General features: G+C 46.3%; 1 protein-coding gene across 1 annotated transcript in view; it reads left to right on the plus strand.

Annotated features, from left to right (window-relative positions):
• Nucleotides 1–16,389, plus strand: part of Col6a5 (collagen type VI alpha 5 chain) — a 90,078-nt gene that overhangs the window by 33,926 nt on the left and 39,763 nt on the right. The window contains exons 13-24 of the mRNA XM_021639849.2: nucleotides 798–869; nucleotides 1,178–1,204; nucleotides 1,385–1,429; nucleotides 1,525–1,578; nucleotides 3,497–3,559; nucleotides 4,770–4,835; nucleotides 5,254–5,307; nucleotides 9,019–9,054; nucleotides 10,054–10,116; nucleotides 11,586–11,648; nucleotides 12,625–12,687; nucleotides 14,325–14,387. Coding sequence (XP_021495524.1) covers nucleotides 798–869; nucleotides 1,178–1,204; nucleotides 1,385–1,429; nucleotides 1,525–1,578; nucleotides 3,497–3,559; nucleotides 4,770–4,835; nucleotides 5,254–5,307; nucleotides 9,019–9,054; nucleotides 10,054–10,116; nucleotides 11,586–11,648; nucleotides 12,625–12,687; nucleotides 14,325–14,387 — 669 coding nt within the window. The remainder of the gene's footprint in view (nucleotides 1–797; nucleotides 870–1,177; nucleotides 1,205–1,384; nucleotides 1,430–1,524; nucleotides 1,579–3,496; nucleotides 3,560–4,769; nucleotides 4,836–5,253; nucleotides 5,308–9,018; nucleotides 9,055–10,053; nucleotides 10,117–11,585; nucleotides 11,649–12,624; nucleotides 12,688–14,324; nucleotides 14,388–16,389) is intronic.

The raw sequence follows: 16,389 nt of genomic DNA on the forward strand, positions 1-16,389 counted from the left end.
TCTGGTTCTTGGCTGTTTCTAAACCTTTCCTGTTAGGATCATGGTTGACGAGAGACGTAATGACCTCGAGTGTTCTCCCTGTGCGGACAGTCTGACATTGGACAGGCCTGTGTGTGTGTGTGTGTGTGTGTGTGTCCACCACTGTCGGGGCCTCCACTTTATTTTTTTTTAAGAAAGGGTCTCTTATTGACCTGGAGTTTATAAATTTGGATAGGCCTGCCAGCGCTTCAAGGTTCCACTTGTCTCTGGCTCCTGCCCCCAGAGCTGGGATTAAACGTATACCACCATTCTTGGATACACACACACACACACACACACACTAATATGCATTCTGGGATCAAACTCAGAGTCTTACTCTTGCACAGAGAGCACATTCCCAACTAATCTCTCCCCAAAGGGCAGGCTCTTCTGCCTTTGTGCTCTGTCCTTGCAGTGACGCGTCTTCCCCTGTGTCTCTCCTCGGCTCTAGCCCTGGGTGGTGCTGAAGTGCTTTTCTGTGTCAGCAGTGCTGACTTCCCCAGGGTGGCATCAGGACCCTGGGCATGATATCCTGGGGTCACTGAGCAATTAGGAGTGTGGCTAGGAGGCAAAGAGACTCCTGAGCCTTTGGCTGCACTGATGAGGGAGTAGAGGAGCTGAGCTCATCCCCAACCCATCTGTGACTCCTGAGGGGCCCTGAAGGCCGACAGAGAAAGGGTGGGGATGCCACAAGCTGAAGCCTAGCGCTCCAGAAGCAAAGCACTGACAACCTCTGGCAACTGTATCACTTTGGGTATATGTTTGGACTCACTTTTTAGGGAAGGCGAGGAGAAATTGGGCTTCAAGGAGACAGAGGGACCAGGGGATGTCCGGGGACTCAAGGTCAAAAGGTAAGCTTCAGCTGACTCATTATTCTCACTCCCCTGTCTCCTCCCATTTTCTCGCCTGTTTCCTCTTTCCTACCACCTCTCTCTCTCCCCTCCCGACATGTTATATATGTTAGTTCCTCTGCTTGCAGATGAACCTTCAGCATTCATTTACTTCCACCCATAACCTTTATATGGGCGGGTAGCCAGAAACAAGTAAAGAGAGAATGTCAGACAACAACTCTCAGGGGAGGCAGCCCCTTCCTGCTACGGAATTAGAGTCCCCAGTTCTGCCTTTGACCCCGCAATGACAGCTGTTTAATCTTTTGCAGGGAGTGAAAGGATTTGCTGGAGCTCAGGTACTGTATTTCCTTCCCAGTCAGCTTTGCTCTCCTAGCTCGGATTCATTTCCTAGCAAGCACATGTCAGACCCCCACCCCCCATGCCCCACCCCTCACCCCACCCCTTTGCCCCCCCCCCCCCCCGACTGCTTTGGTGCTGTCACCTGCGATACCTGACTGCTGGCTGTTGTTCTTCAGGGAGAGCACGGAGAAGATGGGCTTGATGGGCTGGATGGAGAAGACGTAAGCCATCTATCTGTCTCTTCTCCCTTTTTGTTATCACAAAGCCATCATGAGGTTGATTTTCCTAAATGAGATTTTGTTTTCTGTTTGTTTAGGGATTTTATGGACTTCGTGGGGGAAAGGGAGAAAAAGGTGACCCTGGTTCTCAGGTAACTCTTTTCGGGTATCAAGTAGTCCCCGGTGACAGATCCAGCCTTGTTTGCTGCGCTGGCAGTTGGGGATAAAACCGACAGCCAGCTTCTCCACCATCTTCGTTACCTTTCTTCTGGCTGTGACCAAATGGCCTGGCACCTCCTGGATGCCCCTGGAAAGCAGCCAATGGAAGAAAGTGTTTACTTTGGCTCACAGTTCCGAGGAATAGTCTGTTTTGGTGGGGAAAGCATGGGGGTTGGAGGGTCTGTTTCCTGGTTTTAGCTTATGGTTCAGGAGAGATAGAGTCCTCACAGTGGGGAAGGCCTGCTATGGCTGCAGGCGCAGGAAGCAAGCTGATCAGTTAGACACGGGTGGGAAAGAGAGTGAGTGGGAAATAGGGTGAGAGTATAAACTCTCAAAGCCAGCCTCCAGGGATGTGCTTCAGCGAGGCTCCACCTCCTAAAGGTTCCTCCCCAGGCAGCGCCTCCAACTGGGGCGGGGGCAAGAGTTCAAAAATATGAGCCTCTGAGACATCTTTCCCATTCAAACCACCATAACTACTATGCAATTTTCACATTTTCAGCTAGAAAACCTTACTGTGTGAGTGAGGTCTTTCTGTGGTTACGGTTTTTCAGAAGTCTGTAAATGAACATGTTCAGCCGTCATTATTAACTTCTATATTCTTTCCTGACATCAAATACAAAGAGAATGAAAAAGTTAATTTGGAGACCTTGGGAGTTATAAATCATAGTGAAATAAATACTTCCCAATAGCCGGTATTTTAAATCATCCCAACAGCCGCCACTATCTTTTTGTTCTGACCTATTTATTTATCAAACATTTTGAGCATCTGTAACATAGTTAATGATTTGTCAAGGATCCAGAGATGGGGTGGAACACATGTAATCCTCATCTTCAGGGATCCCATGGTACACAGAAATGGTGGGGTCCTTCTGGGTCCAGTCAGCTTCATGATGGTAAGAAGAGACTTATACAGCGCCAGAGAGACATTAGGCTGTGTGTGTGTGTGTGTGTGTGTGTGTGTGTGTAGCTTGGGAAGGATTTAAGCAATCAAATCTGTGTTTCAGAAATTTGATTTGGAAGTAGTGCAGGGACTGCTGGCATTGACATGGGTATAAGGAAGGATGAGGGGTGGGTCCCTAGAGATTGAGGTGAGGTGGGACGCAGACTTCAGGCAGGGTAGTCACAAAGAGAATGACATATAAAATATATCAATATACTATGATTAATATTAATATAACATTAATAGAGTAGAATATATTAAGGGCATGCAGGGACCAGCCTGGGTGAGGCAGTGGGCACATGGGTGCCAGAAGCCACCCTCAGGTTGTACAGAACAAGGCCTGCTTTAGAGTTGCTCCCTAGAAACCTCCTCTGTTCCATTATAACCCTGGCTCAGGGACGAAGGCTCTTCCAATGTAGGGGAGCAGGAACTGAGACTCAGTCAAAATGCCTCCAGGGACCATATCTCAGGCACATTTTTAATGGAAAGTTGTTGGAGGTGACAGTAGAAAACCCTGTAGGTCTGTATGTGCTTGTTTAGATTTAAATTCAGTGAAATAAAAAAAAAATGTTACCCTTCCATCTCACTAGCCACATTCCAAGTGTTGCCAGCGAAAGATGGCTAGTGGCCACCATGGAGTTTTTTCCCACTGCTGTGGAGTTTTCCCCAGTTGCTGGAAGTTCTGTTGGACAACCCTATGCCAGACCATGAGAAGGTTTCTTGCTTCGCAGCCCAACTATGGCTTAAACTTGAACTTGGGAAGTCTAAGGGCACCTGGGGGAGGCAGGAGAAGAGGAAACTTTTTTTCTGGTCCTCCAGGTGCACTGTTTGACATTTCACCCCATTATACAAGCCACCTCCAGGGGGCTCATCTCATTTATTTGTTTGTTTATCTATTTATTTATTTCCAGGGCAGCCCAGGTCTCAGAGGCGCCCCCGGGGAAGATGGAGAGACAGGCTTCCCAGGAGATCGCGTAAGTTACCAGATCCCACTTCGCTCTCAACAAAACTGTTTTCGTTCTCCTTGGTTCTCCCCACTGAAGTACGGGGGCTGGGCAGCAGGTGCTTGTTACCCAGGGCTTTTTCATTTTGGGGTAGGGGGAATCTGTCCAAATCTGATATGGACTGAGTATTTTAAAGGCTCAGAATGGAGTATGAGTTCTCATAGTGTGTTGATGCTTCCAAGTCACCATGGTGAAAACTTCCTTCCTTTTATTTGTCAGATTCCTAACCTTGTGGGCCCTGTCTGAGCTTGATTCCTTTCTTAATTGTCTGTTAGTTTAACAGCACTGGGACTCGAACCCAGGTCCCTGTGCCTGCTGGGCAAGCATTCTCCCACGAGGCGACATGCCCCCTGGGATTGTCTCTTCCAGACTCAGGTGGAAAAGGCTTTCATTCCGCATCTGAGGGAATGGCCTGATAGCGGGCCAGCACGTCAGCAAAGCCACACTGAGGGGAAGTCACTGCACGGCCTGTTACTCTTAGAACACTGCTTCAGTCACCAAATCGTCTTCAAACGGGGGCCGAGGTTACTTCTGAGAGCCTCACGTTGAGGATTTTTCTTACACCTACTTCATCCCTAAGCTTGAATTAGCTTAGTGTCTCTCAGCCTTCCTAATGCTGCGGCCCTTTAACACAGTTCCTCATGTTGTGGTGATCCCCAAACATAAAATTATTTTCCTTGCAGCTTCATAACTGTTATTTTGCTACTGTTAAGAATCATACTGTAAATATTTTTGGAGATGGGGGTTTGCCAAAGGGGTTGCAACCCACAGGTTGAGAACTGATGAAGGCTAACCCTTAGATATTACTTTAAAAAAAAAAAAGCCTAGTGGCGCAGTCTTGTAATTCCAGGTACTCAGATCCCCGAGGCAGGTGAATCTCAAGTTCAAGGCAGCCTAGGCAACTTAGTGAGACTCCCATCTCAAAGATCTGTCAGTGATAGAAGATTTGCTGAGTTTAATCCCGTGTGTACCACAGAAGGAAGAAAAGGGGAAAAAAATGAAAGCCCGGTGTGGCACAGACCTGTAATCCTAGAACTCAGAAGGCTGAGGCAAGACAGTCACAGTGAGTTCAAGGCCAGCCTGGGCTCTGTAGCAAAGCTCTGTGTCCAAACTGATGAATTAACTGACTCCCTCATTCTGGTGTTTCTGGATTCTAACCATTTCTGAAATCATCTCCTAGGGTAACCCAGGACGAGACAGCATGGTCAAAGGCGAGAAGGGCACCAAAGGAGAATGGGGAAGACAAGTAATTGCATCTACGTTACATAGCTAAGTTGACTAATCCCATTGTTGAGTGAGGTAAGTTTAACAGGTGTATTAACAAACACTCACCAAATCATCCATAGTTAAAAGGAAAATAAGGTATGTCTGAGGTAGGCTGTTTATCTGGGGGACGTTATTAATGTTCTAGGAAGTGATAATGCACCTCATTTGTCGCCATTTACTCACAGCACATTGCTAGCCCTCTCCTGGTTGCTGCCTCTGTCCCTGTTGGCCATCTCACCAACAGGGTCACTATACAGCATGGTTCCAGCATGACCCCTTTATTCTGCTGTCTTGATGGCATTTGCTGCTTGTGCCGATGCTCTTTAACCTGCTCAGGATTTATAACCAACCCACTCTTGACCTTTGATTTTGGGGAATTGTTTTCTTTGTGTTTCTAGGGGAGACCAGGGCAGAAGGGGACAGAAGGCAGCCCTAGCTCCAGAGGAAGCAGGGTAAGTATGTCCCAGACATTTGTTTCCCTCCGTACCACTTGTGATGGACACAGAGATGTGGAGATCATCTCCTAGTGCTGAGAGAGCAGACCTGTGGCTGGTGCATTTGCAGGCGTCCTAAATCTCAGCACTGCTGCCCTTTTGGGCCTGAGCGTTCTTTCTTAGGAAGGACTGTCCTGCACTTTGTAAGAGACTTATCAACACTCCCACTTGTGACATCCAAAAATGTCTTTTCCAATACTGCCAAATGTCTCCAGCGGGTGGGCATGGAAGGCAAAATCATCCCCGCCTGAGAGACACTGTGCTCCAGACTGCCTTCCTTTCTACCTTCAAGGTGGTTTTGAATACCTTTGAAGAGAGCCAATGATTTCAACATACACATTCTCCACTCCTGACTTAGCATCTGGGAGCTATGTCAGAGGATTATGGACTGGATAGACATAATTGCATGCTCTTTATACATTGACAGTGGGAGAGGAGAGCATGAATGGCTTCTTCTTGAATGGACTCCCAGACACTGGCTATTAGAGCTGACTCATTGGAGGCTCTGGGGTAGCTGATAGCATCATATGATATCAAGCCTAACTCCCCCCAAACAGGACGTTGGGTTTCCTTCCATTTTTAAGTTCTAACCAAGAAACTACATCACCCTTTGTGAATTACTCAAGTTAGAGTTGATATTTGTTATTATTTTTTTTCTGGGGGGAGGGAGAAGAATCCTGCTACATACCCTTGGCTGGTCTGGAGGTCACTATATATAGACCAGGCTGGCCTAGCACTCATTATGTAGATCAGGCTGGCCCCAAGCAGGCAGAAAATCCTCCCACCTGTGCCTCTTCTGTGCTGGGATTACAGGTGTGCCCCACCACAGCTGGCATGGAGGTATCCTTCGTACCCTGTCTTCACACTCAGCACAGACAAGATGACAGAAAAGAATGTTCAGAACCCTGGATCTGGCCCTCATTTGCTCAGAGGGAAGGAAAACACTTGGCTTTCTTTTCTGAGTGTTGGATTGTTCTCAACCCTTGAAGGTAGCAGCCTGCTGCCCCTTTCCTGGGGAACAGAGGTTCCATCCTAGCCCATCTTGCCATTGTTTATCCTGAATATCAAAGATCCTAAGCCAGAGGGGCTGGGCTTCCCTTGCTTTCGGGACCATTCCCTCCCAACTCAAGAGGATTAAGATGTAATAGGAGGACACAGCAGAGCAGTGAAATGAGCTAAGTGTTATAAATTTTAGAGATAAATAGATCTGTTGGCTCAAGAGAAAGGGGTTTTTAGTTTGAAATAGGTTTGTAACTGACACATAAATCACACACTTTCAAAACAGAGAAGTTTATTTCAAAACAGAGAAGTTAGGGAGCGGGGGGGGAGAGATTAATCCTTGGACACACTAGTCAATGCCTTTTAAATTGCCCTAAGACAGAAGGACCCCAGCCCCCTCCCCATTTCCGTGCTTTGCAACTTATTTTCTTTGGAGTTAAATAAGGCAACATTCATATTCATGTTCACAGTCAAGCAACCTGGGGCTCTTCTATCCTCCCCCACGTTTCCAATGTAGGCCAGAATTCTGTCATAAGATTCAGAGCATCTTAAGTGGATAATGAATTGTTAACAGTACAGCTCAACCCCAGGCATGGGCTCCTTGTGTGACTGAACTTTGACTTGTATAAATTAATCATCGCAATAGCTGTTGCTAACACAAGGGCTCAACATGCTGACAACCACAGAGGAGGCCGCGTTCCAGACCAGAGGCCTTTAGGTGGCCTGCTTGCAAAGAGTCCTTATGACATTTGTACTTATGTCATCCATTTTGCACCAGATCCTCATCTAATCAATTTCAAATACTCATTTAGATAAGCCTCATAATATTCCTGCCAGGAGGATTATTTTCATTGTATCTGTATTATGACATGAACAAATCAAGGAGACTCCAGCAACTTGCCCTAGGCCACAATAGCTAGTAAGTGACTGGGCTGGGATTTGAGCTTAGACCATCTCACTTTAGAGTCTATAGTTCCTGACCACATGTAGTTGCTTTGGGCCTCCTAGGTTTTAAATAAACAGTGGAGCTGAAGGCGAGAGAGTGTGTTTTTTCTAAGGCTGTGCTTTTTCTAAGGACAGTGTTGTACAACGCTATTACACAGAATAAACTTTGTCCCGTCCAGCGGGAGTTCAGTGAGTTCCTAAGGAGGGGCGAAAAGAATGGGGTGGTGACAAGAGATGCAAAGAATGAGAGCAAGTCTATAGTCTAAATGTCTAGCCTGACGGACAGATGTCTCACAGGTTCTGGAAACATAAATCTCTCACCTACGACCTTGTTGCAGCTGTCTGTAACTTTCCACTAGCTGGCCTTCGCTCCCGGCAATTATTCTTCCTTCCAGCCTATTTCCTCTACCCACCCTCTTTTCTTTTTTGAGACAGGGTCTCTCTCATCCTGCAGCTCGGGCTGCCGTTGGGCTTACTATGTCGACTAGACTAGTTTTGAACTCAAGGGCTTTGTGCCTTGGCCTCTCAGGTGATGCAATTATAGGCGCGTGCCACTGTGACCAACTTATCCTTGCTTTTGATTTTTACTTGTGTGCGCATGTGCACTTGCATTTGGGTGCTCGTGGAGGCCAGAAGAGGATGTTGGGGTTACAGGTAGCTGGTTGTGAGCCACCTGGTATGGGTCCTCTGCGAGAGCACCAGGCACAGTTAACCGGGAAGAAACTTCTCCAGCCGCTATCCTTGCTTTTTAATGGAGGCAGAACATGAAGTCTTGGCAACAGTCGCCACCTTTGCTGGCTTTTTAATCTTCTCTATTTTCCTATGTCAAGAGCATCAACTAGTCATATCCAGAGACAAACAGCTGATGAGTTACTATGGGTAACTTCTCCCAAAGGGTATTTTAAAAGTCTAATACCTGGTGGATCTGATATTTGGGTGATTTACCGTAAGGAACTGCAGGAGGTGGGCAACTGAGAGAAAATGGCAGTTCTGAAATAAAGTCTGTGTAATAATTGAATAAATGCAGTTTTAAAAAGTGAACCTGGCTGATTATCACAATACAGTATGAATTGAGAGTGCCCCACAGTTTCCTTAGTGAGAGTAATAATCAACGGATTTTATCACTGTAGATCTGGGAAAATAAGTTAGGATCCAGGTCCCGAGGCGTCACCCATCTTGGCGCTCCTCTGTCCCTGGAGCTTGCACTGGTGACACGAACTCCCAGTTATAGATGTGGACAGTACTGAGGGACCAGCCTGGCTTCATTGTGATAAACTTGGTCAGTAGCATCTAGATCACACAAGGGAGCAGCTACCACCAGCCATTTCCTCCCTGAGGAATCCTCTAGAGCCAAACTTCATGGGGTCCACGTGATGCACCACCACTTCTAGAAATCTCCCTCTGTCTTCCGTACAGCACACAGCTGTATGTGGGTTTGCAGGGAGGGAAACGGTTTCTTCGGGGTGATCTGGACCTCCAAATAGCCCACTGGATGATCATCAGGAGGTGTCAGAGTGGGGCGGAGGCTGCAGCAACTCCACAATGGGTTGCCCTACACCAATCCCCTAAATGTTAGTGTGTGATTAGAACACCCAATGTGAAAGCCTGCCCTGCTACGGCCCCCATGAAACCTTCTATAATCAGGGAATGGGAAAGACTGGTTTTCCTTAGGGACGGACCTTCTGTCTGGACATACTGACCGATGCTTTGCTTTTGGTGTTTTAGGGAGTGGAAGGCCGGAGAGGGCCCCAGGGTCCCTTGGTAAGTATTCTTTTTACTTCCTGTCCTCTGTGGGAGGAGGCTGAGGTCATATCTTCTATGTAAATAATGCCGGGCAAATGGCATTTGACAGGATGTTGTAAGCATGCCCATTCCTGGACACGAACCCCACTGGAAAACACAAGCAGCTATCTGATAAGTCAGCTTCCAGAAATAGGACAGGCCTAAGGCAAAAACCTCCCCCAGAAACACCTCCCAACAAACAAATGGAACACACACATCCCCAACTATCACACTCTTGATTGACTCTCACACGTGTCAGGAACCAGCCTGTGAGAAAGTGAAACTCTTGCTTCTTCTTCACTTATATTCAAAGCATTATTATTAGATATATATATTCCAGGCATTTCTTCCATACTTTTCTTCTTTTAAACCTGCTTTTAATTAGCATGCAAAGTATTTGGTGTCATTATGGCGTTTTCAAACAAAATTTGTGTCTTAGTTACTATGCTATTGCTGTGAAGAAACACAATAACCAAGGTAGCTTATAAAAGAAATCATTTAATTGGAAGCCTTCTTATAGTTTCAGAAGGTTAGTCCATGACCATCATGGTAGCGAGCATGGTGCTGGAGCAGTAGCTAAGAGTTTCTTCCTGATCCTAAGGTAGCAGGCAGAGAGAGAGGGTGAGACTGAATCTGGTGTTTAGAAACCTCAATGCTCACCCGCTCAGTGACACGCCTTTTTCAATAAGGCCATGCCTCCTAATCCTTCCCAAACAGTTCTATCGTGTGGAAGCCAAACACACAAAAACATGAACCTATGTGGTCCATTCTCATTCAAACCACCACAACTGATTCTTTTTGAATCAATTGTCCTTTGCACCCTCATCTTTATGAGAATTAGAAACGTGAGTTCATTCCTGAATGTTGGAAAAATAAGATCCCAGGCAGTATAAGGGGTGAGCCATGGCACACAAAACAGATGCTCTATATGAGAGCCATGCAGAGAAAATCTTAACACTGAAAACTCTTGTTTATCAGGGAGAAGCAGGAAACCTGGGGCCTCAAGGTGCACAGGGACCCGAAGGACCACAAGGCCCACAGGTATGCTGGGCATTACATAAATGTGGGCAAATGGTGTGGAGCCACTCTGGTGGGAAGAAGGCAGGTAGCTCTCAGTACAAAAGCACACAACAGAGGGGCTGGAAAGATGGCTCTATGGTTAAGAGCACATAATACCTCAGCAAGGACCAGAGTTTGATGTCCAGCACCCAAGTGGGATGGCTCCCAACAGCCTATAACTGCAGCTCCAGAGAATCTGATGCCCTCTTCTGGCCTCCCTGAGCAACTGCATTCATGTGTGCTGACACACACAAACAGAATTAAAAGCAAATAATAAACATTAAAAGAGATATACAACTGGTAAAAATTTCAATCTGAAACCATCATCTTGTGCATGATGGGAGAGAATTCTGAGTTTTTATTTTGTTCCATCAAACCTGCTCCAACATTTGCAGCTCATAAATGACCCATGAGAGGGGAAATATGCAGTCTGCCCTCACCTTGCATTGTGCCTACATACTGGAAAGAATGAATGATTAACAGCTCAATAATATATTATTATTATTTTGCACTGGATGGTCATCAGTCCCCCAAATGCTACTAATAGCACAGGTGTCAGAAGTGAGGGCGTCTTCCCTGTCTTCTCTGCCTGGAAGAAGCCATGATCATTTTTGGGGGATGTCTTTGCCGCACCTGGGTATTGCCGCTCTGTGGCTCTTACTCTGTTGAGCTCATCTTAAATCTGGACTTGTCTGAGTCTGTGTAGAAATGCCAATTTTCATGCCTTTCAAGGGCCTCGTTTTTCTTCTAAAAATTTCCAGATTATTAACTCTAAACAAGTTTGGATTCTCTTGATTTTTTTTCTGAGGTCTATTGACCCTGCTGAGTAACTATGGGACCAATCTGGATCTGTCTGGGTGCTGTTAGGGCTGGGTGTGGGATAGCATCATTTCAGATGCTCTGGGGTCCTTTAATGCTTAGTGACTTGAGGTTCAGTGATTTCCTGTTAGGCAGGAACCAGTCTCCCCCGGCTATGTAAGAGAACTATGTGAGACCCACACATGAACTATGGCAGAGATAAACTTTGATTCAGTTGACAGACATCTGCCACTGTGTGTTCTTTAGTGCCAATTTGAAACTTCCATTTCTTGTATTTTAAACATTGAGAAAGCACGTTGGTCCAGTGAGGTATCAAAGAGTTACGTTTGATGGTTACTTGTGGCTTCCTTTCTCTGCAGGTTTATTTTCCCCCTTTTGATCTATTTTTACTTCTCCCTGTAGAAGAAGGATGAGACCCTTATGCCTAGGCAGGGAATCCTTAATATGATCTGTGCCACTGTGTCTGGGCTCATCCACAGTTATATTCTTCTAAAAGAGACTTAATCTCACACAGTAAGGCTGCTTGAAGGGGTAGAGCATTGCTCTGCCCTCATGGGGGTGTCTCAAAAGCATCTACTAAGAGACTGAGTTTCATTGACATCTCATTGAATTGTTGTTGTTATCACAAAAAGGGGTCGAGCGGAAATCGTGGTGGGAAAGGAGAAACAGGAAGTCAAGGGTATCCAGGACCTCAGGTGAGTGACTTGGAGACATTGGGGCAATGACTCTCAACCTCTAGTTTGCTCTTACTGCAAAATGCCTAAGTGTGCAGTGTATTTTATGTCATCTAGGAAACATTTCTTTCTTTCTTTTTTTTATTTTTTTTGGTTGCTGTGGATACATTTTTAACCAAGGTCAAATCCCTCAAACCTAGCTGACATACCTAGCGATCTTTTACCCTTCAAGTATAGAGTCACTCCCTCAGCCCGAAGAAGCATTTGGAAGACTTAAAAACACTGCCAAATGATAAATATGTCCAAACCAAATGAGTCATTCTTCTTGTATTTTCCTCTGTGCCATCTATCTGTCTCTCCATTGACCACAGACATTTGACGGTGCAAAAATACATGCTTGCACAATTATGTTTGATTCCTAAGTCCAGTTTTCTAGTTCAGCATTTGAATGAGTTTTCCAAGTGAGGAATGGGAGTTTGTCAGTTGACATGATTGTGGTGAGGGTGAGGGGTTTGTAGCACTTGGTTCTATAGAGTTCTTTAGTTCTGCCACTGAGAGCTCAGGCAGCAAAAAATGCCTGAGCGTGCTCCGTCACATCTTCCAAGCAGGTGGGTGAAGGGTGCTTAATGCCCAGTTTTAGATTGGGAAATTGAAATACACCCTGTATGCTGTGATGGATGCGTCCATAGTTCTGTGGGATGTGAATGTGGCAGTGATGTATTTTATTCTAACATTGCAGATCATTTCCCCTCACTTGGAAAGAATACTGGCTGAGTCAAGGAAGCCTTTTACCCCCCTGGTCCCCAAAGGGCCCATATGCACCAGTGAATGCAGAGCCATGATCCTGTTACCTAGATTACCTCTGTCTCCAGGCATCTCCTGTTGAGGAGGCCTTCTGGGCTGTTGGGAATGATGTGGAGAAGTGTCCTGTTCCTAATGACTTCCCAGGAATTGCTGCAGTGGTGGCTTTTTCATCTTTTACTCCTTTTATTTCTAGGGTTCTCCTGGGCCCATAGGACCTAGAGGGAGCATTGGAAGACCTGGATTTGGGGGGAGAAAGGTAATCACTATTTTTCATTGGTTTCATATACTGGGAACAAAAGCAGCAGTGTTTTCTCCTGAGCTGTGTGCAAATTCCTCATATGACTCAATCAATCCAAGCACCATGCTCAAACCACCTGCTTCCTGCTAGAAATCCCTTCCTCCTTACCTCTAGGAAGCTATCTTGATTACAGGGAGAGACAGTTACCTGCCCATCACAAAACACTGCTGAGAATTCTCTTCAGCTCCTGTATTTCCTGAGCAGGAATGCATTCGTTGACTAAGACGGGTGGAGTAGAAGTATTTGGACTTACTTTGCTCTGCCTCCTTTGGCCTCACCCAGGCTTGCCATGGCTAACGTAGCTGTGGTGGAGATTTCCAGAGTGCCCGCTGGGTTTAATGCTTTCTTGTTGAGGCCTCAAAACTCTTTCATATTTGAGCCAAGGACCTAAGCTTTCTTACTTTCTTTCTTTCTTTCTTTCTTTCTTTCTTTCTTTCTTTCTTTCTTTCTTTCTTTCTTTCTTTCTTCCTTTCCTTTCCTTTCCTTTCCTTTCCTTTCCTTTCCTTTCCTTTCCTTTCCTTTCCTTTCCTTTCCTTTCCTTTCCTTTCCTTTTCTTTTCTTCTTTTCTTCTCAATACTGGGTCCAGAAATCTCTGTTGTTGTTTTTCCTTTGGGAAAGTCTTCAAGCTTTTATAAAACAGGGCCTGGGAGTCAGCTCAGTTGGTAACAGGCTGAACAATATGAGGACCTAGGTTTGATCTTCTAGAACCCATGCAAAAAGCTGGGTACAGAGGTGCTGCCCAGCCAGACCTAGCTGGATTGGTGATCTCCGGGTTTCCTGAGACAGCCTGTCTCACTGGGGAAGGCACCAGAGATGACCTCTGACCTACACACACATACACATACACATACCTGAACATACATACACTCACGTATCAACAAGAAAATTCCAAACCCAAATGGAAGATGATTGACAAGCAGTGGTGGGAGCTGTGTCAGTTGACGTGATTGCAGCAATCATTTCAATAGATACATACATGCACATGCTACACACCCTCAACTTCCTTGCAGTGTTATTTAGCCATCAACCCTGGGCCTGCAGAGCGGGGAGAAGCTCGAAAAGCCTTTTGCATTCCCCCCTATTTAATTCCAAGGCATCTCAGCTCAGCTTCTTCCTGTCCCGCCCCCTGGCTTTCCCCCTCTTCCAGCGTCACTCTTCGCTGTAGTTGTAACAGGGTTCTCATTGTGCACCTCATTCTTTCTCCTTCTAACCGCACTGTGCTCAGGGAGAGCAGGACTACATTTATCATATGGAGTCATTCCTCTTCCGGGACAAAAAGCAAATACTGTGTGAGTAAATGCACGAGCAAAGGAGCCAGCTTTCCCCAGAGTGAGCTTTCTACCCTTCCTTTTTCTTCAGTCCCCCGACACTAGGGAAGCAGGAAGCACTATGATATTTATACACAGTGGAGCGCTATGTGTGTTCTGCTCTCCTATGGGTAGACTGGATTGGTCTTTCGCCCCGGCCCTACTGAGTGTCAGCTGCTCACCTTGGGTCCCGTCGTCACTCAGTGAACAGAACTGCCTGGGGCAGGTTTGACTTTGCTGGCCTGCATTTTTTTTTTTTTTTATTTTTTTTTTTATCTCCTTTGCCAGGGGGAACCTGGAATTCCTGGAAGCCTGGGGCCAGCAGGGACTCCTGGACATCGAGGAGAACAGGTACAAGGCTGTGGGTATTTGGTTCTGAGGCAAGGGGGGTGGGGGTGGGGTGGGCAGCCTGGTCTCCAGCCCCTGGGTAGGAAGATGTATGGCAGTTCTCCATCTGCTGCTGCTCTCCTGGGCACCTGGCCTTTTGGTTGTGTTGGGGGAGAGGGCTTGAAGGAGATGAGGTAAAGGCAGAGAGAGGATTGGGCAATCAAGAATGGGGCATTTCAATATTTTAACAACCAGCATAGCATGTATGTTGTATCGTCTGGTTGAACCACAAAACAGCCCATCTTTCTCCCCTTGCAAAACCCTGCCATGATAAGAAGCAGAAGAGGCCCAAAAAACAGGCCACTGCTATTTAAGGCTTGCATTCAGGCCTGGTTGCTCTATTGAACCTAATCCCAGCTAGGGACAGCCAAAAGAGGGAGAGTCATTTTATGTTAATTATCAAATTATGTGTAGATATTAAATAGTAGAAAATTTCCAAGTATAGCCAAGATCTGGAGTCAACCCATGTTCATCTGTGGATGAATGGATAAACAGACTCTGGTATGGCTATGTGATGGAATACTATTTTGGCTTTAAAATAATAGGGAAATCCTGACATATATGACAACATGGTTGAATCTGTAGGTTGTTAGATAAACTAAAAGAAGGCAGGCAAAAATATAAAGAAACATAAAAACACAATTAAAAAAAAAACTAAAAGAAGAACTCACAAAAATGCTAACAGCAGACCACATAATCTCATATACAAAATGTAATAAAGTTGAACTCAGAAACAGAAAGGAAAACCCTGGGCTATGAGAAATCCCCAACTCAAAACAAACAAACAAACAAATTACCCATCTTTTTGTGATTCAGTTTGAAAACATGAGTACTCAGAAAGAATGAGAGAAAGAAAAGGGGGAAAATGCAAGTTCCCTAGGCATGAAAATGGGTAGTGATGGAAAAAACATTACCATATTCTGCCCATTTTGAGATATTTAGCCTTAACATCCTAAACAGAGCAAAGTGAAAAAAAAAATCACTCAGTTTCCCCTCCTGCCAGACTCCCAGTTCAGCGTGCGCTCTCAGTGTCACTCGGGTAGTTTCAAAATGCTCCCCTGGAGTTCACTGAGTCTCTTTGCCCCTCTTCCCAGTATGGCCTCAATGAATGAGTCTCTGTCTGTGCTTCCCACTATTAATCTGCCTCTTCTAATCAGCTTTTTAGGATGAGCGGTCTTAGGAAACGTGGCCTGCTTACTAATCCCAACAAGCAGTGGAACTTGGCTTGGGCAAAGACTATGTTTTTGGCTGATCTCTTATTATTAGATATTTAATTTGTTTCGGGTTTTCTGCTGTCGTGAGAACACATCCGTGAACTCATTTGGAAGGGGCTGGAGCTGGGGCTGGGGGCTGGGGCTGAGGGCTGGGGGCTGGGGGCTGGGGGCTGGGGACTGGGGGCTGGAGCTGGGGACTGGGGGCTGGGGCTGGGGACTGGGGGCTGGGGCTGGGGGCTGGGGGCTGGGGCTGGGGGCTGGGGGCTGGGGGCTGGGGCTGGGAGCTGGGGCTGAGGGCTGGGGGCTGGGAGCTGAGGACTGGGGCTGGGGGCTGGGGGCTGGGGGCTGAGGACTGGGGCTGGAGGCTGGGGGCTGGGGCTGGGGGCTGGGGCTGGGAGCTGAGGCTGGGAACTGGGGCTGGGGCTGAGGGCTGGGGGCTGGGGGCTAAGGGCCAGGGCCAGGATCCTGGGCTTCATGTGTGCCAGGCTCTTCCACTGAGCTACATCCCCAATGCTATAATTAATTTCTGTGTAGAAAGTTCTAGGATTTTCATAGCTAGGTCAGATAAGTGTACATTTAATCAGGCCTTTGAATATATTTTTCAAACACTCTTAGAAAGATGTAAACACCATGTGGGTCTATGTGTTATGTGTAGAAGCCTGAGGGGTTTGGGGCAACAGGTCTCAAGCTGTGGGTCGCAACCCCCACAGGGGTCACATATCAGATATTTTACATTATGATTCATAACAGTA

This window comes from Meriones unguiculatus, chromosome 6, assembly GCF_030254825.1.
Source record: "Meriones unguiculatus strain TT.TT164.6M chromosome 6, Bangor_MerUng_6.1, whole genome shotgun sequence".
Classification (NCBI taxonomy): domain Eukaryota; kingdom Metazoa; phylum Chordata; class Mammalia; order Rodentia; family Muridae; genus Meriones; species Meriones unguiculatus.